General features: G+C 43.7%; 1 protein-coding gene across 1 annotated transcript; it reads right to left on the bottom strand.

Moving 5' to 3' along the window:
- Positions 1-517: 517 nt before the first annotated feature.
- On the bottom strand, positions 518-24,617 carry LOC124112471 (sucrase-isomaltase, intestinal-like). The gene is made up of 25 exons (XM_048391536.1): positions 24,496-24,617; positions 21,392-21,536; positions 20,631-20,708; positions 20,133-20,349; positions 19,333-19,496; positions 18,792-18,960; positions 18,066-18,162; positions 17,174-17,292; positions 16,794-16,919; positions 16,289-16,420; positions 15,612-15,749; positions 14,557-14,676; positions 13,453-13,537; positions 12,025-12,154; positions 9,973-10,109; positions 9,556-9,590; positions 8,811-8,942; positions 8,125-8,273; positions 6,770-6,854; positions 4,968-5,024; positions 4,407-4,531; positions 3,613-3,701; positions 2,581-2,630; positions 1,608-1,763; positions 518-1,050 (listed from the first exon to the last, which is right to left on the bottom strand). Exons 2-25 carry the CDS (start codon positions 21,526-21,528, stop codon positions 991-993), a joined length of 2,787 nt encoding a protein of 928 aa, XP_048247493.1. The 5' UTR covers positions 21,529-21,536; positions 24,496-24,617; the 3' UTR covers positions 518-990.
- Positions 24,618-25,057: the final 440 nt, after the last annotated feature.

Genomic DNA, 25,057 nt, shown 5'->3' with positions numbered 1-25,057 from the left:
ACCACGCCGACATGTAGTCAACAACATTATAGTTATACCACGCCGACTTGTAGTCAGCAACATTATAGTTATACCACGCCGACATGTAGTCAGCAACATTATAGTTATACCACGCCGACATGTAGTCAACAACATTATAGTTATACCACGCCGACATGTAGTCAGCAACATTATAGTTATACCACGCCGACTTGTAGTCAGCAACATTATAGTTATACCACGCCGACATGTAGTCAGCAACATTATAGTTATACCACGCCGACATGTAGTCAACAACATTATAGTTATACCACGCCGACTTGTAGTCAGCAACATTATAGTTATACCACGACGACATGTAGTCAACAACATTATAGTTATACCACGCCGACTTGTAGTCAGCAACATTATAGTTATACCACGCCGACATGTAGTCAGCAACATTACAGTTATACCACGCCGACCTCAGATCAGCGCCGTGAAGTCCAGCAAGAAATACAACAAGAAATACAGCAAGAAATTATAACTCCGTCACTTCTTCTTGGTTAGAAATTAATTTATTAGAATATCTACAGAAACAATTGCTTTCTTTTACATGAAGCATGCTTTCGGCACCGGGCTTCAACTTAACATATACTAAACATTCTGAGATAGAGTATGCCCATATAAGGATATGACGTCATGGAGAGTGTTGATTGGTGGGACACAAGCGGGATGGTTTATGTCCTCTTGTATCACATGAAAGTACCACAGAGTGTTATCTGCGAAAAGTGCATAAATGTTCCACACACCTGGAATATTTGACTGTAATACAACCGCTAATAGGTCACTAGGATAATGCATGTTTGCATATTTCGTGGTTTCTGTAGAGGGGAGGGATGAATCATAGATTGAAACAAGTTGCTTTGATGGAATCCGATATGTTCGAAGCCGGTGGTGATTCCGTTATTGAGGCGACAACTGGTTGGCTGACTCGTGTTGGAAGTGAAGCCCATGTCTGATTGGCTACTACTACCACGTGATGGTGTGGTTGGCGGTGAGGGTCATGTTCAAGTTCAGTAGCTGAATGATCTGTGGATGGAGAGTGTGAGATGAAGAAAAGATCGTGTGTCAAACGAATATACGTATAATTCCATACCGTTTGTTTTAAATGTCTTGATTTCTATTCTGTATTGTATTCATACCAATATAAAATATCATTTGTTGTCATTATGAATCACATAAGTTCATCAAATCTTCCATAATATTATTTTTGAGGTGCTAAACAATATTTACCCACTCTATATGTGTGTGTGAAATAAAACTATTTGAAGTAAACTGCCGGGCAAAAGAAAGTAATCACTTTTAAATTGGATTAGACCAAAACATGAGAAACTTTATCAAAACGTCACTAGGCTGAAAACACTGCAAATTTAAGATCCAAAACACAACTATAATTCCCGTATGAAATACATCATCATCGAATAACTATTTCATATTTGTTTCATTTTTAGCGACCATCAAACATGGGTGTATGTTTTCCTTTGACAGACACTTATGTTTTACCCAATTTGACCTAATTTATTGAAAACAAATATAGTTATATATATTACTCTGCATGTACGAAACATGACATCCACGGGACTCACCGCGTATGACTGCCTGATGTTGGTGACGGGCACCTGTTCCCCGTCCAGCGTGACGGTCAGTGGGATGGTCTGGAGGCCGTAGATGTCCAACATGTCCAGCGGTGGCAACGCTGAACCCGACCCTGACACTGCCGGCCCAACGTGTAGTTCACCAGCCTGCAGAAACAAACACGTCCATGATTCAGTCTTGGCTCACCAAATATACTCCACCGACTACAAAAACCCGTCCAGTTTAGTCCCGAGTCACTTCCGCTGTTGAGACACAAATGTGGTTGTATGTGTCCTGTACTTAATACACAGGCCGGAAGCTCGGAAGGGTGGTCAGGAGGCCGTAAAAGTTAAAACAGATGCCTAGTTTCTCTATTTATAGTCAGGTGATAGCGGCATATCTAGCGCATAGAAACAGACTGCCGATTTTCAGATATTTTCCACAAAAGAATGTGGCAGTCAAAGTCTAAAATTAGACTATGTATTTTAAGTTCGAGAAACTTCTTGTATTTGTCCATTTCTTAAAAAGTAATAACCGTATGAGATAAAAAGTATAAGATAGGTTACACCGCAAAACATCTCTTAGAAAGGTGGCCGATTTGATAGTGTTGTTTCCTGTATTTCTACGTCACTTCCTGTTGCCTTAAGATCGGGGTGTGTTGCTGGCAGACATGGGATATGAATCACGGATCAGGCAGCCCACAAAGATGAGAGATTTTACTGGCGCTTCACTAATAATGTCGCCCTGATCTGCTGGTGGCCGTCCGCTCTGGATTTATTTTCAAGTTGGCTGCATAGTTTGTACTGTGATTGAATATAATGCGCCTCACATCACCGAGGTGCAAATCTCCATGTCCTTATGCCCAGGTATCAAGTTTTGATTCTGTATCTACATGTATGCACAGGGATTATATATTCGATCTGAGATCTATTGGTTAACCAATTGATATGACATATGGAGAGTTACTGATCATCAACAACCTACCTTGGTCATACCGAACTTGATCAGTGAATACTGTTTATTCTCGTATGTATCTGAAAAGGTAAATATATCACTTGTTTTTATTTACGTTAACTTACATGTCAAATCTAAAATCTAATGTAGACAGACATTTAGCATACTCTGTGCTCTATATCCTAACGCGTATTGTGAGACCTCTGAAGACAGACATTTAACATACAGCGTGCTCCATACCCTTACGCGAATTATGAGGCCTTAGAGAAAGGGTTTCCCCTCTGAAGCGTGAGGTGCGTTTGGGTAAAAAGTTCGCTTTTGACGGCACAAGTCTGGGTTTAGTTCCAAGGGGGCACAACGTGTGGAGACCATTCCTGGCAATATTGCTTGAGTGTTACTACTATCCACAGGCGCCACGGGTTGCCACGTGGTGTTAGTCGGTACAATTCGCTGTACAGAGTTACGTCCCTCAGATATACCAGAATCCGATGGTCGTTTGTTCGATTCCCACATTCTTCCTAATAATTCTTGGTATGTGCGCACCATACGCGTGCCCGTCGCTTGTACCAAGTGGTAAGTATCTAAAACCTGCATCACGTTGGGATTCACTGACACGTCGTGATACAAAACAAACAGACTGAGAAAAGTAGCTCTTGTACTCACTTCTTCGCAAGGTTAACTTATATGCAAGACAGTACACACGTCCGAAGCGTATCACTTTACCTATCTTCTCCCCGTTATCCGAGAACAACCTCACCTATCTTCTCCCCGTTATCCGAGAATAACCTCAACTATCTTCGTCCCGTTATCCGAGAACAGCCTCACATATCTTCTCCCCGATATCCGTGAACAACCTCACCTATCTTCTCCCCGTTATGCGAGAAGAACCTCACCTATATTCTCCCTGTTATGCGAGAACAGCCTCACATATCTTCTCCCGGTTATGCGAGAACAACCTCACTTATCTTCTCCCCGTTATCCGAGAACAACCTCACCTATCTTCGTCCTGTTATCCAAGAACAACCATACCTATCCTCTCCCCGTATGCGAGAATAACCTCACCTATATTCTCCCCGTCATCCCAGAACAACTCTCCATGTGCCCTTCCTTCTTGGTCTAGGGCAACAATGGCGCCCATCTTGTTCTGTCGGCTGCAATATGAAACAGAGCGATCTAAAATACCCCTACACTTTTGTCAAGTATTCACGTTTGCTTGAAGGGTAAACAAGTATACATGTTTGTTGGACACAGGTATTAAAATTAATAGATCTTGTCCATGTAAAACTGGCTTGTGTTTAAAATTTAACTTGATTATTTGAAATTTAAGATAATAAATCCATATTAATTTTATATTATTCTCTATCTATCTGGATTTGTCTACGGTCGGCGGGGTAGCCTTGTGGTAAAGTCATTGCATCACTACGCCACAGTCCTACTGGGGGCAATATGGAAGCGCGTCTTGGTGTCCACCGCCAGTACTTAAAGCGGCGTTTAACTCAACTCACTCATCCACATCTGATACTTGCATCACTTTCTATCTGCATATAGCTATTTCTCTAGACCCGTGAAAATCCGGGTTAGAATAGCTCTTCAGGAACCCATACTTGCCGTAAAAGGCGACTATGTTTGTCGTAAGCGGCGACTAATGGGATCGGGTGGTCAGGCTCGCTGACTTGGTTGATGCATGTCATCGATCCCAAATGCGTGGATCGATGCTCATGATATCAATCACTTGATTGCCTGGTCCAGACTCGAGTATTTACAGACCGCCGTCATATAGCTGTAATACTGCTGAGTGCGGCGTTAAACAACATACCAACTATTTCTGTAAATCGATTAATTTTCACAGATCAGACCTGGCGTGTGTTGTGTTTGCCGGAACCTGCCAGGGAATCACGTGCCCACCTCGGACGTGAAGGTTGAATTTCTCGAGCGGTGTGTAAAGGTCAAGGTGATCTTTTTTCACCGCTACCTTTTCACCCTATTAAAAGTGAAAACATCGACACGCAGTAAAAACATTTTGCTCCGAAGAGCGTCATTACAGTTATTTGTCACTATTTTAATCTTTAAACAAGTTGTATGATTTATCATAATGCTTCTAGTTGTACGCATTTGTTTTGCAAAGAAATGAACACGCCCTGAACAAGCGTGGAGAAACAATACCCCACAAGGGTCGTACTTACAGCACTTACATGCACGGGGCGTATGAAAAGTGAGGTTCGGTCGGACATTGTACTCCATGCCTAAAAGCTTACGGAAAGTTACGGAAAGGGACGAAGTGGTGGCGAATACTTACGAAGGTTAGCGATGGCGTCGTGTGACTTCAATCTGGAGCACACGGTACTGCACGTTATACAGGTAGTTGTGGGGGAACTAAAGTTAACGAAAGTTATCACAATGATGTATTCGTGACTTACCTTGAAGTAGTCATACCAGTTGGCTTCTGGGAAATATGCTTTCACGGATGTCTTGCCCTGGAGATATGATAACAAGTCAGTAACGTTTATGATTTGCTTGAGTACACCTATAAATGACACGCGTCTTCAAATACCGTCAGTACTATACAGAGCTGGTAACGTTCAAAAACACACCATTTCGTTTACAGTGATCCATCATATATAATGTTTATCACTATTTTGTCTCGTACAACCAAATGGAATATCAACAACACACAGAATTACACAAATATACTGATGAAAGTAAAAAGGGGACATATATAATCATAATCGTTTTTGGAAATGACATCCCGTATGTTTCTCGAAGATGATCACGTGATATCAGCATGTTGCCGTGCATCATGTTTGTTGTGAGGCACTTCTGGCCCAGTCGTCGAGGGAGCTGCAATCCGCAAAATTACGTCCATTCACAGTTCTGTATCTGCCGATCATGGGTTAGAATCCCCGATACACCCTTATTATGATCGCCCGTGGGCACACTTGCCGTCCACATCAGAGTACGAATGTCTCCAACCTACATGTATATAAGTCCACTTTCCACCCTTGCTGAACTAGGCTGGAATTACGGATGGATGAACGTGTCGATGCATAGTTCAATCAAAATCGCCTAAGGAAATCTCCATCCGTTTCATGAACAACATGGCGACTGCAGTACTTGTAAAACATGTGTACCTTCAACTGGCACGGACAGATTTATTGCAAATCTTTGCATGTTATTTTAATCAAGGTGATTTGATGCACTTTGCGGGGTAAAACCCGTTTTCTTACAATATAGATTTTTATTATCGATCAGATCGGTTTGATTTGGCGCCGTTTTGTTAGAAGCAAATACAAGTGATATGAGCGATGGAATATGATTTGTCAGTAGGAGGGACTTAGAAGGGACACAACTCGTAAGAGCCATTGGCGGTGCTACGATCGAATAACGGCATTCCAGCCTACTTTGACAAGAGAAGGAAACAGGACATTTACAACTCCATTGCCTCGGGAATATGTCGAATCCCGGTTCGTCCAGTTAATGTTTCTGGTTCTGTCAGCACCATACCCGTAAACATGGGTTTCGCCAAAGTGGTAAACCTCTGATACCTGCTTCACTCCGGGTTTTCCTCCCACATGGAATAATGTTCAAAGCGGCGTTAAAACCCACTCACTCACTTATTCAACTGGCACGTGATGATATAACCGAAATACTTTTCAAACCGTCGTTAAGCCTACTTACTCTTGCTTCTTGAAACGATACATGTATATTTAAACTCTATCCAGCTATATTTCTATGAATCACTCAGTTCTATCAGTATTTACATCTGTCAATGTTGTTTGTGTTTACGTTAATCACATGCTTCTCTCGTTTCCTGGGATCCAAGTTGGTGTTGTTAGCTATGTTAGGTTACCTCGTACAGGACGGGATCCCAGTATGTGTTGTGTTTACATGTTGTTAGCTATGTGAGGTTACCTCGTACAGGACGGGATCCCAGTTGGTGTTGTGTGTACATGTTGTTAGCTATGTGAGGTTACCTCGTACAGGACGGGATCCCAGTTGGTGTTGTGTGTACATGTTGTTAGCTGTGTGAGGTTACCTCGTACAGGACGGGATCCAAGTATGTGTTGTGTGTACATGTTGTTAGCTATGTGAGGTTACCTCGTACAGGACGGGATCCCAGTTGGTGTTGTGGGTACATGTTGTTAGCTGTGTGAGGTTACCTCGTAAAGGACGGGATCCAAATTGGTGTTGTGTGTACATGTTGTTAGCTGTGTGAGGTTACCTTGTACAGGACGGGAGACACGAGTAGTGCAGAGCCCAACAGGAATTGTTCATCAACACTCAGACAGACTGGGTCGTCGGGAAACCTGTATAACACACAGCATTCAGACAGACTGGGTTGTCAGGAAACCCGTATAACACACAACACTCAGACAGACTGGGTCTCCAGGAAATCTGTATAACACACAACAATCAGGCAGACTGGGTCGCCAGGAAACCTGTAAAACACACAACACTCAGACAGACTGGATGGTCAGGAATACTGTATTACACACAACACTCAGACAGACTGGGTCGCCAGGAAACCTGTATAACACACAACACTCAGACAGACTGGGTCGTCAGAAACCTGTAAAACACACATACTCAGACAGACTGGGTCGCCAGGAAACCTGTATAACACACAACACTCAGACAGACTGGGTCGTCAGAAACCTGTAGAACACACAACACTCAGACAGACTGGGTCGCCAGGAAACCCGTATAACACACAACACTCAGACAGAGTGGGTCGCCAGGAAACCTGTATAACACACAACACTCAGACAGAGTGGGTCTTTAGAAATCTGTATAACACACAACACTCAGACAGACTGGGTCGCCAGGAAATCTGTATAACACACAACACTCAGACAGACTCGATGGTCAGGAATACTGTATAACCCACAACACTCAGACAGACTGGGTCGCCAGGAAACCTGTAAAACACACAACACTCAGACAGACTGGGTCGCCAGGAAACCTGTATAACACACAACACTCTAACAGAGTGGGTCTTTAGAACTCTGTATAACACACAACACTCAGACAGACTGGGTCGTTAGAAATCTGTATAACATACAACACTCAGACAGACTGGGTCGTCGGGAAACCTATATAACACACAGCATTCAGACAGACTGGGTCGTCAGGAAACCTGTATAACACACGACACTCAGACAGACAGGGTCGTCAGAAACCTGTATAACACACAACACCTAGACAGACTAGGTCCTCAGGAAACCTGTATAACACACAACACTCAGACAGACTGGCTTGCTTAGGAAACCTGTATAACACACAACACTCAGACAGACTAACACACACATATTAAGTTAATACTTTTGAGTAAGTTGTGTTCAACTTCTCTTTCATACAGTTTAAGGCTCGGATAAGTATAACTCTGCTCCTAAACATATTGCTCTTGTCTTATAAGCGTAGGTTCTTATTTATAATATTCATCTGCCGCTGCCCGTTTCAGAAAGTTATCGTAGCGCTGCGACTGTTTAAGTATAGGCGTTACGGTAGCAGTAGGGCCACGATCACTTCCCGCAGGTCCCAAGTCTATATGCTGTGACTGTTTGTGTTAGCACTTACTCGAACAGTAGCGGCCTCATGACGGTGTCTCCCCGCGCATGCGCATTGTGCATGAGCGTGTAGAAGTAAGGAAGCAGCCTGTAGCGGGTGACCAGTGCCTCCTTTGCCAGTCGGATGAATCGGGCGTCCCAGGCAGCGGGGTCTTGGGGCTGAGGGAGAGACAGGCGTAGTTTGTTATTGAACAAAACTGAGAATGAACACAAAGTTACCAGAATTTACCGGAATAATTTATATTTTCTGCAAAATAAATGAGATGCAACCCGCTCGCACACACACACACACACACACACACACGCAGGCACGCAGGCACGCACACGCACACACACACACACACACACACACACACACACACACACACACACACACACACACACACACACACACACACACACACACACACACTTCCCCTCGAATATCAGATGGTTGGTCCATATCTGTGTCGTTATTCGTGACTTATGAATCATACCACAACGGTGACATTGGCAAAAAAAAGAGTTTGTGTCAAGCACATCAAACGCTGTTTTTCTTTCATCATCTCGTCCTTCATTTAGTATATTTGAAATTAAACCCATATTATGAAAGAAAATAAGTATATATAATAATTGTGGACAACCAAGGTTACATTATTGTATGTACTGATCGAAATGGAAAAAAAAACCCACCAACATCCTATGGCCAGCACCCACCTTAAAGATGTGAGGGGCGTCCCCGAGGGCGTTGTGGTTGCGGGCGAAGGGGTAGAAGGCGCCGAGCTGATGCCACCTGACACACATCTCATACTCCGCCTCGTACCAGAACCCGCAGATGTCCGCGCCGTTCTGCAACCAAAGGGGAGATAACTCTCTCATGGAGAACACGTCAATGCCGGTTTGCCGGTGTAACGATAATAATTGACTTGCTGCCTGCACAATAACTGGATGGAATTTTGAAACCCGGCTTTGACAGAGACTAGACTGCCATACTGACGTTCCTCAGGGCGTGTACATGTAGAAACACAGGTGCTGACACCATTCAGCATTGGGTTGGTTTGTTGTTTAACGCCGCACTCAGCAATATTTCAGCTATATGACGGCGGTCTGTAAATAATTGAGTGTGGACCAGACAATCAAGTGATCAATATCATGAGCATCGATCCACGCAATTGGGATACGATGACATGCATCAACGAACTCAGCGAGCCTGACCATCGATCCAATCCCGTTAGTCGCCCCTTACGACAAGCAAAGTCGCCTTTTACGGCACGCATGGTCATGGGCTGCTGAAGGCCTGCTCTATCCCGGATCTTCAGGGGTCTCAGCATTGGGAGACTCATTGGACATTATCTGGTGCTGGTCGCTTTATACGAAGGTTGAGTTCGTGTTCACGATCCTCGAGTAAACAGGTGCATTTGTAATGGAAACAGTTAATAGTGTGTAAATCAAGAGTTCTTACCAACGAAAAGCCGAAAAGCCCGAACTCTAGGATACCTGGAGATAATACAAAGATATTCAAATACTTCCAGTGATCCAGACACCTCAGATGGATAATTTATGATATTAGTAGGGAGGGAGTGATAGGGAGAAGATAAGGAGTGTGCCATCTCATCATAGGACGAGCGTCATTCCGTCACATCCATCTAGCCAGGGATGTTTCAAGCCTTGACGTATGACCAGCCTCTCGAATGTCAACCCGTCACGTATAAATAACCATCGATGATTTAATACCTGACGTTCGACTAGCCAGAAGAGTGTAACGCTGTGTAGTACGACTAGCCACTAGAGTACGGTTATCCAGTGTTTCAACCCACTCAACCGACAGCTATATAGTTTAGTTATAGTTATAAGCGATGGCGTTTAACCCGTGACATACCGATAATAGACCACTTCATCTGTTCCCAGCGGGCCTGGTTGTCCCCCATCCACTTGGTGGCGTACTTCCCCGTCCCCGCAAAGGATGATCTGGTCATCGTCCACGGCCGCTTGCCGGGGAACATACTCGCCAAAGCACTGCATGGAAACGACATTCATCAACAGGGAGACAACTCATTTGTACGTGCGTATGTCCTGTTTACTCACGTGTATGTCTGTATGTCATGTGTATTTACTTGTATGTATGCTTGTCATGTGTACTCACTTGTATGTATGTATATCCTGTATGGTCTGTTTACTGACTTGTATGTCAGTATGGCCTGTTTACTCATTTGTATGTGTGTATGTCCTGTTTACCCACTTGTCTGTCTGTATGGCCTGCTTACCTACATGTCTGTCTGTATGTTCTGTTTACTCACTTGCATGTCTGTATGTCCTGTTTACTCACTCGTATGTCTGTACGGCCTGTTTACTCACCTGTGTGTCTGTATGGCTTGTTTACTCACTTGTATGTCTGTATGTCCTGTTTACTCACTCGTATGTCTGTATGGCCTGTTTACTCACTTGTGTGTCTGTATGGCTTGTTTACTCACTTGTATGTCTGTATGGCCTGTTCACTCACGCGTATGTCCTGGTACTCACTTGTATGTCTGTATGGCTTGTTTACTCACTTGTATGTCTGTATGGCCTGTTCACTCACGTGTATGGCCTGTTTACTCACTTGTAGGTCTGTATGGCTTGGTTACTCACTTGTATGACTGTATGGCCTGTTTACTCACTCGTATGTCTGTATGGCCTGTTTACTCGCTTGTATGTCTGTATGGTCTGTTTCCTTGTATGTCTGTTTGGCCTGTTTACTCAAGTGTATGTCTGTATGGCCTGCTCACTCACTTGTATGTCTGTATGGCCTGTTTACTTGTATGTCTGTATAGCCTGTTTACTCACGTGTATGTCTGTATGGCCTGTTTACTCACTTGTATGTCTGTATGGTCTGTTTACTTGTATGTCTGTATGGCCTGTTCACTCACGTGTATGACTGTATGGCCTGTTCACTCACTTGTATGTCTGTATGGCCTGTTTACTTGTATGTCTGTATGGCCTGTTTACTCACGTGTATGACTCTATGGCCTGTTTACTCACTTGTATGTCTGTATGGCCTGTTTACTCAAGTGTAAGTCTGTATGGCCTGTTTACTCACTTGTATGTCTGTATGGCCGGTTTTTCTTTTATGTCTGTATGGCCTGTTTACTCACGTGTATGTCTGTATGGCCTGTTTACTCACTTGTATGTCTGTATGACCTGTTTACTCAAGTGTATGTCTGTATGGCCTGTTTACTCACTTGTATGTCTGTATGGCCTGTTTACTCAAGTGTAAGTCTGTATGGCCTGTTCACTCACTTGTATGTCTGTATGGCCTGTTTACTTGTATGTCTGTATGGCCTGTTTACTCAAGTGTATGTCTGTATGGCCTGTTCACTCACTTGTTTGTCGGTATGGCCTGTTTACTCAAGTGTATGTCTGTATGGCCTGTTTACTTGTATGTCTGTATGGCCTGTTTACTCAAGTGTATGTCTGTATGGCCTGTTCACTCACTTGTATGTCTGTAAGGCCTGTTTACTTGTATGTCTGTATGGCCTGTTTACTCAAGTGTATGTCTGTATGGCCTGTTTACTCACTTGTGTGTCTGTATGGCCTGTTTACTCAAGTGTAAGTCTGTATGGCCTGTTTACTCACTTGTATGTCTGTATGGCCTGTTTACTCACTTGTATGTCTGTATGGCCTGTTCACTCACTTGTGTGTCTGTATGGCCTGTTTACTCACGTGTATGTCTGTATGGCCTGTTTACTCAATTGTATGTCTGTATGGCCTGTTTACTCATTTGTATGTCTGTATGTCCTGTTTACTCACTTGTATGTCTGTATGGCCTGTTTACTCAAGTGTATGTCTGTATGGCCTGTTAACTCACTTGTATGTCTGTATGGCCTGTTTACTCACTTGTATGTCTGTATGGCCTGTTTACTCAAGTGTAAGTCTGTATGGCCTGTTCACTCACTTGTATGTCTGTATGGCCTGTGTGTGGGCATACAGACTGTGGACGTTGTAGTGGCTGTCGAGGTGGTGTCTTGAATCCATGCAGAGAGTCTTGTCATACATACGCCCGTCCTTTCCGCGGCCCAAGATGTCTGCAATGATTACATTATTATCCTATGCTGTAAGGCGGGTATACCATATTACGGGTTGTTCCACTTGCTTGGGGCGTTTTGCGGGTTGTTGAACTTACTTGGGGCGTGTGGTGGGTTGTTCCATTTACATTGGGTGTATGGCACGTTTTTCCACTTACTTTGGGTATATGGCGGGCTGTTTCCCTTATTTGGGGTATATGACGGAGTGTTCCACTTATTTGGGGTATATATCGGGATGTTCCACTTACTTGGGGTATATGTCGGGATGTTCCACTTACGTGGGGTATATGTCGGGATGTTCCACTGACTAGGGGTATATGACGGAGTGTTCCACTTACTTGGGGTATTAGTCGGGATGTTCCACTGACTAGGGGTATATGACGGAGTGTTCCACTTACTTGGGGTATTAGTCGGGATATTCAACTTACTAGGGCTATATGACGGAGTGTTCCATTTACTTGGGGTATATGTCGGGATATTCCACTTACTAGGGCTATATGACGGAGTGTTCCATTTACTTGGGGTATATGTCGGGATATTCCACTTACTTGGGCTATATGACGGAGTGTTCCATTTACTTGGGGTATGTATCGGGATGTTCCACTTACGTGGGGTATATTTCGGGATGTTCCACTTACTAGGGGTAAATGACGGAGTGTTCCACTTACTTGGGGTATGTATCGGGATGTTCCACTTACGTGGGGTATATGTCGGGATGTTCCACTGACTAGGGGTATATGACGGAGTGTTCCACTTACTTGGGGTATTAGTCGGGATGTTCCACTGACTAGGGGTATATGACGGAGTGTTCCACTTACTTGGGGTATAGGACGGGATATTCCACTTACTAGGGCTATATGACGGAGTGTTCCATTTACTTGGGGTATATGTCGGGATGTTCCATTTACGTGGGGTATATGTCGGGATGTTCCACTGACTAGGGGTATATGACGGAGTGTTCCACTTACTTGGGGTATTAGTCGGGATGTTCCACTGACTAGGGGTATATGACGGAGTGTTCCACTTACTTGGGGTATAGGACGGGATATTCCACTTACTAGGGCTATATGACGGAGTGTTCCATTTACTTGGGGTATATGTCGGGATGTTCCATTTACTTGGGGTATATGTCGGGATGTTCCACTTACTTGGGGTATATGACGGAGTGTTCCACTTACTAGGGGTATATGTCGGGATGTTCCACTTACTTGGGGTATATGACGGGGTGTTCCACTTACTAGGGGTATATGACGGAGTGTTCCACTTACTTGGGGTATATGACGGGGTGTTCCACTTACTTGGGGTATATGGCGGGTTGTTCCACTTGTTTTTCTCACACCCGTCTACAGATCCGGGGATAAAACTTGACGGTTCGTTCATGTCCTGAAGAATGTATGAATGGGCACTTTACTTCGTAACATTGAAACCGTCATGTAAGCAAATCAGCTATAATTTCTCACTCACTGTTCCAGGATAAATGCCGTAGTACAGTTGCTACATCACAAAATACATCACACCACTCAAGCTAATGGTAACAATACTGGTCTATGTGGATGCCAGAACTCTGTGTGTTCTATGTGAAGTCTCTGGCCCAAGTACCGAGTCTATGTGGATGCCAGAACTCTGTGTGGTCTATGTGAGGTCTCTGGCCCAAGTACCGAGTGTATGTGGATGCCAGAACTCTGGGTGGTCTATGTGAAGTCTATGTGGTGTTGTAAATAGTCGACATCCATACACAGTAGTGTTAAAGAAACTGCATCCTATTGAGATGAATACTTGAGATTTGCTTCCTACATTTAAGGAACATTGTACATTTTAAGGTACAATTGAACATCCTTTTTACGTATATTTCAAAGAGCGTCATACGATTCCAGCGTTGTTTGATCAGGGTTACAGCATTCCCTGCCTTAGTCAGGTATTATGGTAGACATGTGGAGGACATTTCCACATCTGAGGCATCAGTGACCAAACCCATGTCCAAATGAATTCCCCATTTTCCCCCTTTTACCATATGTTTCCCCGTCTGTTCAGATGGACATTTGGCTGTGCGTGTGTTTGTGTCACCGGTGGGGGCAGGAATCGCTCATGTTTTCGAGGTCTCTTGTTATCATCGTTAGTGGGGCATAGTCGGAATCTTACAGTGCCTTTATTTACAGCCAGAGAACGACAAGAAAGAAGTTGTTTTCAAGCTACTGAGATGCGTGAGTGGCTGTATAATTGTCTGATATGAAGTTCTGAAAAGGATCTGATTATACATGTAAATTGGAAAACATGAAGTTTATTTCACTAAAAGACCTATGTTTTAAACCCAACAACAGGGAGGGGCATTCGAAGGTCAAGTGGGGTCACTGGGGCCCCCAGCCCATTATGGGGAGATAATATGGTTGCATTGCACTACTCACGATCCAGAGGGCATCAAACAAGATACTCTCCTTGTTACGGAAATACCGTGCCCACTTCTCCCACCAGGCCTCCGTCTTTGGGTTGGTGAAGTCAGGGTACCCGGTGGTGCCTGGCCATACCTGAAACAACGGCACACAACTGAGTTGGTAACACACAGCAGTCACCCACCTCATCTCACGATGAGTGAGTGATTGAGTTGGGTTTAACGCCGCTTTAAACATTATTCCTGTTATATCGCGGCGTGTCAGCTTAATGTGGGAGGAAAGCCCGAAGTGATGCAGGTCTCAGACGTTTACCACTTCGGTGAAACCCACGAACACGTGTATGGTGCTGACAAACCTAGAAACATAATCGGGGCGAACCGGGATTCGAACCCACAATCATAGGTTTCTGGCGTGTCCAAGGGACGCAACTCTGCACAGCGAATCGCGGCGCCTTTGACGACTGGGCACAGCCATTTGCGGCGCCTTTGACGACTTGGCCACCCGTACCCTCTCACGATGACACCAACTATAATACGTACGATACCACGTGAGCGCACGCGTGCATTTTATTACGCACACCTGTGTGCATTTGGTATGTGCCTGTGTAAGCTCTTTGTGCGTGTGGGTGTGTGTTGATGTGTTGGTGTGTTGGTGTGAGTGTGTGTGCTTGTGTGTGTGTCTTTTTAGTATGTATTGTGTTGTGTATATTATTATTATCAGTATCATTTTATTTATTTTTTCATTTTTTTATCATTTTTTTCATGTCTTACGATATGTATTTTAATGTTCATGTCTTATAAGCCCAAGAAGGCTGGAAATATATTTATGTCTTGTATGTGTTTATATGTAAATGCCATCTTAAGACAAATAAACAATTATCACTATACACGACAACCTGATCCATTTTAATCACCTCTCATGACAATCTGAAGCTAACCTATACCAGTTCATGGGTTACGAAAGAATAGGCTGTCTCCAGCTATATCTCCTGAGAATAAGAGTAAGACTGCCGGCAAATCAAGGGTGCTCCGTTGTTTCAGCCATTACAAGTGACCATCCCACATACATACTTCGGCTATGAGGGGGCCTGAGTTGTTCGGAGTCATCACCAGCACCCCCTCCCTGACGCCGTCGTTGAAGACGTCGTAACCGGGACTATTGTTTTGTATGTCTCTGCTGATGTTGGGGTCGTTGCCCAGTCCAGGGTCCTGCAGAAGAAATGCGAGTATATTGTGATATGTGTTTTTAACAAAGTTACATGGGACTATATATCTAGACGAGTAGTTAGGAGATATCGACATTGCTCAATACTAAAGTTATGCTAATCTCCTCCTTCCTTAACTCCTACAATTGTGACGCGGACGTCACGCTGGAGGAGTATGACGTCATAATACATGGATACTTCCGTGACAACTGAATCCGCCTCGTTAGCAATGTGGAGAAAAGTCAGTTAAATTATAGTACATTAAAATAAATATATGTTACACTGTTGATAATAAATGTGGTATCGAGTTTTCCCTGCCGAATACACAATTTTAATCACCACCATGTCACGTGCACTCACAACGAAGACAAGTCTTGTAACGGTAAACAAAGTCACCACGATGACAGGTCTATTCATAACAACGACGCGTGTACCAACCAGGATGACAGGTTTACACAACACGACAACACGTGTACTCACAACGTCGACACGTCTACTCATCGCGATGACACGTCAAACCACCAAGACCACACGTCTACTCACCACGATGACAACGAACTTCTGGTTGTGGTCGTGAAGGTCCCTCACGAGGTCCGGGAGTCCGTCGAAGGTGTCGCGGTCGTAGCTGAAGACGAACTTGTTGTACATGTATTCCAGGTCGGCCCACTGGGCGTCCTGCGGAGACAGAGACGGATCAATTTGACATTTGGACATATCGATTAGGCAGATCGCCTCCCTATAAAATGACATTGTCCCTACTGTCATCAGTCGCTTTACATATAGTAATAGCATCAACATCTGTTGACTTCACAATATCGTCATCGCTATCATCATCCTCCTCATCATCATCATAACTATCAGCCAAATGTTTGTTTTGCATGACGGTACCTATCACCAACAACGTCGTTATTAGCATCATCATCACACTAATTATTATCATGTATATCATCATTGTCTTCATCAATAAAATATCAGCAATATATCCATCATTGTCATAATTATTACTATCATCATCGTTGTCATCACCATTATTGCTATTATTACTCACATATGGTATCCCGGCTTCCCTGTTCCTGTCGATGACCACCCTCAGGTCGGTGATGTTAGTGTAGCCCCAGCGGCAGAGGTGGAAGCCCAGCGTCCAGTAGGGGGGCATGACGGGTCTACCCACAGCCTATACACATGACATAAGCATCATATTGTAACATAATACACAAAGTTATATACAAGAAAACACTAAATGTGAATAAACGATATCTTTTTCATCACACATACAATACAATATAGCACTACAGTGACTTCAAATGTAATATTAGAAATTGGAATCACAAATTGTATAAACGTGGGGATTCTTTTCTGACTTAACGGGCGCTTTAACTACTAGGCTACCCCATTGACAGGAGTAAGCGACAATTTAGGTTCAGATACCTCCGTGTACTGTTGTACTGCCTCCCCAGGTGAGGGGCCGAGGAAGATGTAGAAGTCGAGGACGCCGCCGATAGTTCTAAACGTGATGGCCGGGTGTGGAGACGGCTGCAGGAACACCTCTGTTGAGAGTAAGGAAGTCGTTAAACAATAAGTAGATCAACAGGGCGACCTGCTAAACAGTATCAAACCCGTGGGAGGTGAACCTGTGGTTGAGCACCGGCTTACGCCACACGTTCAATCAGTCACACCATTGGTGAGTAGTAGTAAGCATAAGTCTCATAGGAAATATACATTTCCCTCTTCTTTTACGACGTACATTGGATATGTTTTAACACAAAACGTTGGACAAAATATTTCATTTTTTTCTTTGGGACAAAGGGATATTTGGAATGTGGCAACTACCACGGGAATATAGTGTTTTGATTAAAATGACGAATGTTGGGGCTTTCCTACCCTAAAACGTCCCTGGATTTCTTCTTATTAAAGTTATGAAAATTTGAGAGTGAGTTTTTTCATAATAGATAGTATGGGTGTTTGATATATGCTGAACCTCAAAACAACCCCTATTTCTTAAGCGTGTACTCAGGTAGTCGTGTCACTTGTGTGTTTGACATCAGGGCTTATTTTAATTTGGTGTTCGATGGTAATAGAAAAAAAATCATTACAGCAACTACGGTTTTAACGAACACGCTTATAACGAGCTGACGGATATAACGAACTATTTTTTTGGTCCTGTCTATTTGCTGTATATATTCCGTACATTTGCTTACAACGAACTACGGTTATAACGAATTAAAATTAGTGGTCCCTTTGAGTTCGTTTTAACCGTAGTTTACTTGTTTTGATCAGAACATAAAATATTTTCATCATTCATAGAAAATGTGTTTCTTACCCATGGCGTTGCTGTTCTTGAGGAAGACCATGTGGGCACTACCGCCGTCCTCCACGTTCATGTAGGTGGGGTGAGCGCCGTACAGGTTCCACCCATCCTGGAAGTAATGTGCCCCATTATAACGTTACATATCTGCGTTATAGCGTGTCACGAACGCCTGTACACGCACGTTACTTCGTGGCACAGTCTGCACATATTCCAAAGATATTAATTATGTTCACATTAGTTGTGCAGAAACAAAATACTGTGAACTCGCAGCTGGAAATTCGCAGTGCAGAGTTGCGTCCCTTGGTCACATAAGTCTGCACGTATTCCATAGATAATAATTATGTTCACATTAAGTTGTGCAGAAAGAAAATACTGTGAACTCGAAGCTGGGAATTCGATGTGCAGAGTTGCGTCCCTTTGGCACACTAGAAACCTATGATTAGTATGGTGGTCGAGATGGGACATCGCTTTCTCGCCTTCGTCTCGTGCTATCGCTTTCTCGTCTCCTGTTATCGTTTACCCGTCTCGCGTTATCGCTTTAGCGCTTTCTCGCTGCCCCTCTCGGCCACCATAGATTCGACCTGATTATGTTTCTAGGTTTGTCCATGGTTGTGGCTTTCAAGCGTTAGAGCTGAAAACATTCCCCTGAAGCAATAAGCCAGAGCTTTCATAGAGCTAAAGCTGTCGTAAGTAGACGATAAACTAGAACAATCGTTGTTCAGCGGACCTACGACTTACAACGGGCGCGACATCCCTGGTGAAGATGCTCCACGTCTTCCAGCTGAGGTCATGGCGGAGTTGGCGATGGTTGTGTTCTCCGAAGCCGTACACGTTGTCGGACGCCAGGCGGGTGGTCAGCTGCAGGTACTGGTCGGAGTAGACGAACCCTGGCAGAGTTGTGTTGAATCTGGAGACGGATGAGGAGACATTGAGATATCTTACACAGGAGAGTGCAGGAGATATATGCATTACGGTGTAACTGCCTAGGAACTGGACATGATACAATAAGGCATATAGCACAGTTGGATACGGAGATGTCTCAGATGAGGCTTTGATATTACTACCGCACATGACAGAGAAAGAGGTAAATTAGCTTCTGGTCCGATTGAGATTTGAAACCTCTGATTGACCAGTCGGAATCGATTATTCCAAAATTCATAGAAGAATGGAGTTGGGTACAGTTTCCTGTTGCTGAAATAACAGCTACATGTTTGACGTTTGTATGAAACGTGTTTAATCAACAATACCAATGTGTAGAGGTTTGCCTTTTCTGACTCACACTGTCTGGTTGTCAGACGTCCGGGTGACGAGGACGCCAAACACGGGATCATCCACGATGGTCACGTTGTACAGCCGCGATGTCTCGCTCGCCTTGGTGCTAGGAGACGCAATGTTCAGAACGCTATCCGGTATCTCCCATCTTGTCCCATTCTTGGGATAGAACTGGGGGAAAATCACAGGAGCATAGTACATGTGTGGGTCACACGTGTGTAGGTTTGAAGTGGTTGTTGAGATAGTTACCATGTTTCTAATTATTGCGTGAGTGAGTGAGTGAGTTCGGTTTAACGCCGCTTTTAACAGTTTTCCAGTTATATCACGGCGTGTCATCTTAATGTGGGAGGAAAGCCCGAAGTGATGCAGGTCTCAGACGTTTACCACTTCGGTGAAACCCACGAGCACGGGTATGGTGCTGACAAACCTAGAAACATAATCGGGGCGAACCGGGATTCGAACCCACAATCATAGGTTTCTGGCGTGCTCAAGGGACGCAACTCTGCACATCGAATCGCGGCGCCTTAGACGACTGGGCCACCCGTGCCCCCTTCTAATTATTGAGAGACAGTAAGCTCATAAAGTTCTACATTTACATTAAGCTAAAGGGGGGCACGGGCGGCTTTATCTTCGAGACAACAGTACGTTCGACACATCAAAGTTCGACACATCGGTGTTTGACTGGATATGTATATTACCAATGGGTGTATACCAATGGGCAATATTCGTTCGTAATATATAGAATCTTCCATACATCATTGCATAAGCGTATTCCAGAAAGTATCTATGACGAAGTCGTCAACGTACCCTGAACCTGAGGCGGGCGTCGGTTTGGAACTCCACGTCGAGGTAGATGTTGTCAATAGACGCCGACCCATTCAGGTACTGAGGATGAGGTGTCCGCGCCAGTTCAATGCGCATGCCCATCGGTGTCTCCTTCACGTCACCCACAATCCTGTAGCCATATCCAGCGGGGAACTTGCACTTGGGGGCGCGGTCGTCAGACACCGGTGCCCATACACAGCTGTACGGAAAGAGAGTCCAAATGGAGTATGGGTCTTTATTAGTGTGAACGCGTGACATAACGCCACCTTGAACTGTAGCTCAGTCATATAATGCTCAATCATTTTAAGTTAAAGGAAATATTTAGATCTTATATTTTTCAATATAATCATTCATTATATGTCATCATCAATGATTTTAATATCTGGTCATAGAAGTATGATTATTTATGCAGTTGAATTATGTATCTCTGAAAATGTAGCCTATGACTGTATTTGAGCCTATTTGAATCCAACTACATACCCCCTTGTTTTGCACTTCTCCTCTGAAGCGTCAGACTCTGGATGACAATCAACGATGACATCTGAACGCTTGCGGATCCTGAAACGAATCAACCAAACGCAGACATTGCAAGAATAATCGTTACCCGGTAAACATCTGAGGATCTTACTTAAGCACCATCCACAGACTACTTCGCTAGTGTTTGTTTGGTTTGTTGATGGTTGTTTAATTCCACATTCAACAATATGCCAGCTATATGAGGGTGTAAATAATCAAGTCTGGACCAGACAATCCAGTGACTGACAACAACTTAAAATTCTACGCTTTATCTGGGCAACACACTTTCTTTCATTCGTATACAAAAGCCGGGACATTGATACTTTGAGCAACGATCCATGTAACTCTGAAACGTTGACGTGCAACCCACCACCCGATCCATTTGGTCGCCTTACAACAAGCATGGGTTGTTGGGGAGAGGGAAAACAAAGTGGACGTGACCGTGAAAAGGAACTGGAGAGTGAAAGACAGAGAAAGTAACGAGTAACGACTTAAGTGGAGGAAAAGGAGATGGGGACAAAAGCTGGCACAGAGAAGGGGTGAAGGAAAGAGTATTAACAGAAGAGACGGAGAGAGAAGAGGAGGTAAAATTGGGAAGGGAAAAGGGATGGGGAGAAATTAGGATAAAAGGGGAAAAGAAAATAAAGGTGTGAAAGAATATATTTGAAGGACCGCGGAAGTGACGGAAGGAGACAGGAGTGTTAGAATATGATTGAGGCACCTACTCGGCTGGTTTTACTTCCTCCTTTGTGAAATTACGGACGAGTCCCACAGTGGGAGCGACAGCCAGGCACACGACAAGGAACCCAGCAAACGCGATCTTCCTCTTGGCTGTGGAGCCCCCAACAGCATTGCCAGTCATATCTCAACCTGAAACATAAACAGGAGTTCTTGTAATGAGATACAGCAGACCCGTTGACGTAGTCTTGTAGTGAGATGTAACAAAGACCCGTTGACGTAGTCTTGTAGTTAGATGTAACAAAAACCAGTTGACGTAGTCTTGTAGTGAGATGTTACACAGACCCGTTGACGTAGTCTTGTAGTGAGATGTAACAAAGACCCGTTGACGTAGTCGTTATGAGATGTAACAAAGACCCGTTGACGTAGTCTTGCAATGAGATTTAACAAAGACCCGTTGACGTAGTCTTGTAGTGAGATGTAAGTAAGACCAGTTGACGTAGTCTTGGAGTGAGATGTAACAAAGACCCGTTCATGTAGTCTTGTAGTGAGATGTTACAAAACCCATTGACGTAGTCTTGTAGTGAGATGTAACAAAACCCGTTGACGTAGTCTTGTAGTGAGATGTTACAAAACCCGTTGACGTAGTCTTGTAGTGAGATGTAACAAAGACCCGTTGACGTAGTCTTGTAGTGAGATGTAACAAAACCAGTTGACGTAGTCTTGTAGTGAGATGTTACAAAACCCGTTGACGTAGTCTTGCAATGAGATTTAACAAAGACCCGTTGACGTAGTATTGTAGTGAGATGTAACAAAGACCCGTTGACGTAGTCTTGTAGTGAGATGTAACAAAGACCCGTTGACGTAGTCTTGCAATGAGATTTAACAAAGACCCGTTGACGTAGTCTTGTAGTGAGATGTAAGTAAGACACGTTGAGGTAGTATTGTAGTGAGATGTAACAAAGACCCGTTAACGTAGTCTTGTAGTGAGATGTAACAAAGACCCGTTGACGTAGTCTTGTAGTGAGATGTAACAAAGACCCGTTGACGTAGTCTTGTAGTGAGATGTAACAAAGACCCGTTGACGTAGTCTTGTAGTGAGATGTAAGTAAGACCCGTTGACATAGTCTTGTACTGAGATGTAACAAAGACCCGTTGACGTAGTCGTGTTGTGAGATGTAACAAGACCCCTTGACGTAGTCTTGTAGTGAGATGTAATAATGACCCGTTGACGTAGTCTTGTAGTGAGATGTAATAATGACCCGTTGACGTAGTCTTGTAGTGAGATGTAACAAAGACCCGTTTACGTAGTCGTTATGAGATGTAACAAAGACCCGTTGAGGTAATCAATAACCTTGAACATGACGTTATATCTCATATCACATACACCTCTGCTTGACTACGTGCCACTGGACAAGCTGCTACTGTTGATTTCGGCTCACGTCAGGAATGTGTTATCATGGAGCACCTGTATTTATCTAAATTGGTGCACAACAACTACTTCGGTGCACATGTTAAGATGACCTTATGATGACCTGATTTACCTCTTATCTTCAAAGGTAAAAGGGGCGCTGGCGCAGCCTAGTTAAACAGTTTATAGTGTTCCATATGATGTTATTGCTAGTATATTGCTAAAAGCGGGTAAAGCCAAACTTACTGACATTCAGTATCTCGAACCTAGCGGGACCGTGTTGCAACCTCGAGATATCCGGAATTTTGAGATACCTCACAGTTACGCGAAATGATTATATGCGCTTCTCATTACTGTGAATGAGGCAGATGCCAACTTCGAGATAAAGGTTCAAGGTTCGAGATAACGCCATGTATTGTTTATCTCGATTTTGAAAAAGCGGTTTGGGACCGAGAATATGTTCGAGATATCGATACCTTAAGACAACGGGATCCGACTGTGTATATAAATATTAAACTTGGTCGACAATTTGCTTCCTCTAGTATACGCTATCCGCGTTATAATGATCAGTATGTCTAACTAGTTACAAGTTCACACATGGTGATCGGTATTCGATATGAAATAATTTGTTATTTCATATTTATTTATTGTCAGGCTAACCTATGATGTACAAAGGTGTCATCGAGTCATTTGTTCGGCCATTTCGTTTAAGCGTTGACCAAATCGGGGTTTCCATGCCTTGTTAATAATATCATATTTTCTATGAAAAGTTCACGCGTCCCAGTAACCGCAAATCCATTGACATATAATCAGGTATTCGTTCTCGATTAGTTTGGTAAACTTGCCAATGAACAAATGAAGAATGAAAGAATGAATCAATCAATCAGAAGAAGTACGAATTTGCTTTTCAGTAAAACAAATCCACCACAAGTGTCATGCAACACGTGTTTTACACAGACACAGTTAACAAATGCATCCCCGTGCATATGCAAGATATCTATCTACTTATCTAGTGGTACTACAAGTGGGTACAAAGAGACTTCTTGACAACAGACAAGATGGATAGTTGTTGCTATGACAACGTGCACGCGCCTCTTCGGAATCCAGGATGAGGGATACAAGGGTTGTTCAGGTGCATTTTTCATCTCAGATGTTCAGAGGCATGTATAATGTCAGCGTATATGAATACAGGTGAATCCTGTCGACATGCAGATGAAGCACACCTCGTCGTGCCCTTTAGGTATAACTCGTACAAGCATTACACAAGACACTGTTCTGCGTGTATATCCCCGCGACATAGACACACTGAGGGCTTGTGGCATGGCAGTCACTTACCTTGTTGTATACCGGCTATATTACACGGACGGTAGACCCCCTGGTGGCGTTGTGGTACGACAGTCACTTACCTTGTTGTATACCGGCTATATTACACGGACGGTAGACCCACTGGTGGCGTTGTGGTACAAGAGTCACTAATCTTGTTGTATACCGGCTATATTACACGGACGGTAGACCCACTGGTGGCGTTGTGGCACGACAGTCCCTTACCTTGTTGTATACCGGCTATATTACACGGACGGTAGACCCACTGGTGGCGTTGTGTCACTTACCTTGGTGTACAACGGCTATATCTGTTGGGCGTTGTGGCATGGCAGTAGACCCACTCGTGGCGTTGTGTCACTTACCTTGGTGTATAACGGCTATATCTGTTGGGCGAGAAAAAAAATCCTTTTGGAATACCTTTCAGTCTCGGCTCAGCCGGTCGTAGTGACGTCGTGGTGTGGAGCAATGCACTCCCAAACCCGGTGTGTTTGTCAGTTAACATGTTCTGACATACGACCCTCGCTATACTGAAGCAATGCTGCACAGCCTAAAAAATAATGCTATAAATAATGTACATAAAATCAATTATAAATAAATAATGTAGTGACATAACTACAGCAGTGAATAAACAAGGCCTTTGTAGAAAGTGGTCAAATGTAGCATATGTTATATGTTATATATCACGCATTGGTCCTCCACTTAACACTCGGTGTCAGGGTAACCTATAAGAAGTATATAAAGGTTCTCGTCAGTTGTCATATGTGTCTAACAGCTGCAGTTATAGAATATATGTTATATTTGGGACAACACTTCATAGTAAAGTACAAATTCGAGTACTTTTCGTCGATTAGATGCCTTACACTGAGAAGTGTTGGTTCGAATCCCGGATGGTACTCAAAAAGTATCAGAATGTATACTTTACTAAGAAAGTGTAATCCCCAAAATAACATATATTCTATAACTGCAGCTCTTAGACACA

The sequence above is a fragment of the Haliotis rufescens genome, unplaced genomic scaffold, assembly GCF_023055435.1.
Source record: "Haliotis rufescens isolate VD_foot unplaced genomic scaffold, xgHalRufe1.0.p SCAF_9, whole genome shotgun sequence".
Taxonomy (NCBI): domain Eukaryota; kingdom Metazoa; phylum Mollusca; class Gastropoda; order Lepetellida; family Haliotidae; genus Haliotis; species Haliotis rufescens.
This window is presented reverse-complemented; position numbering and strand designations above follow the sequence as displayed.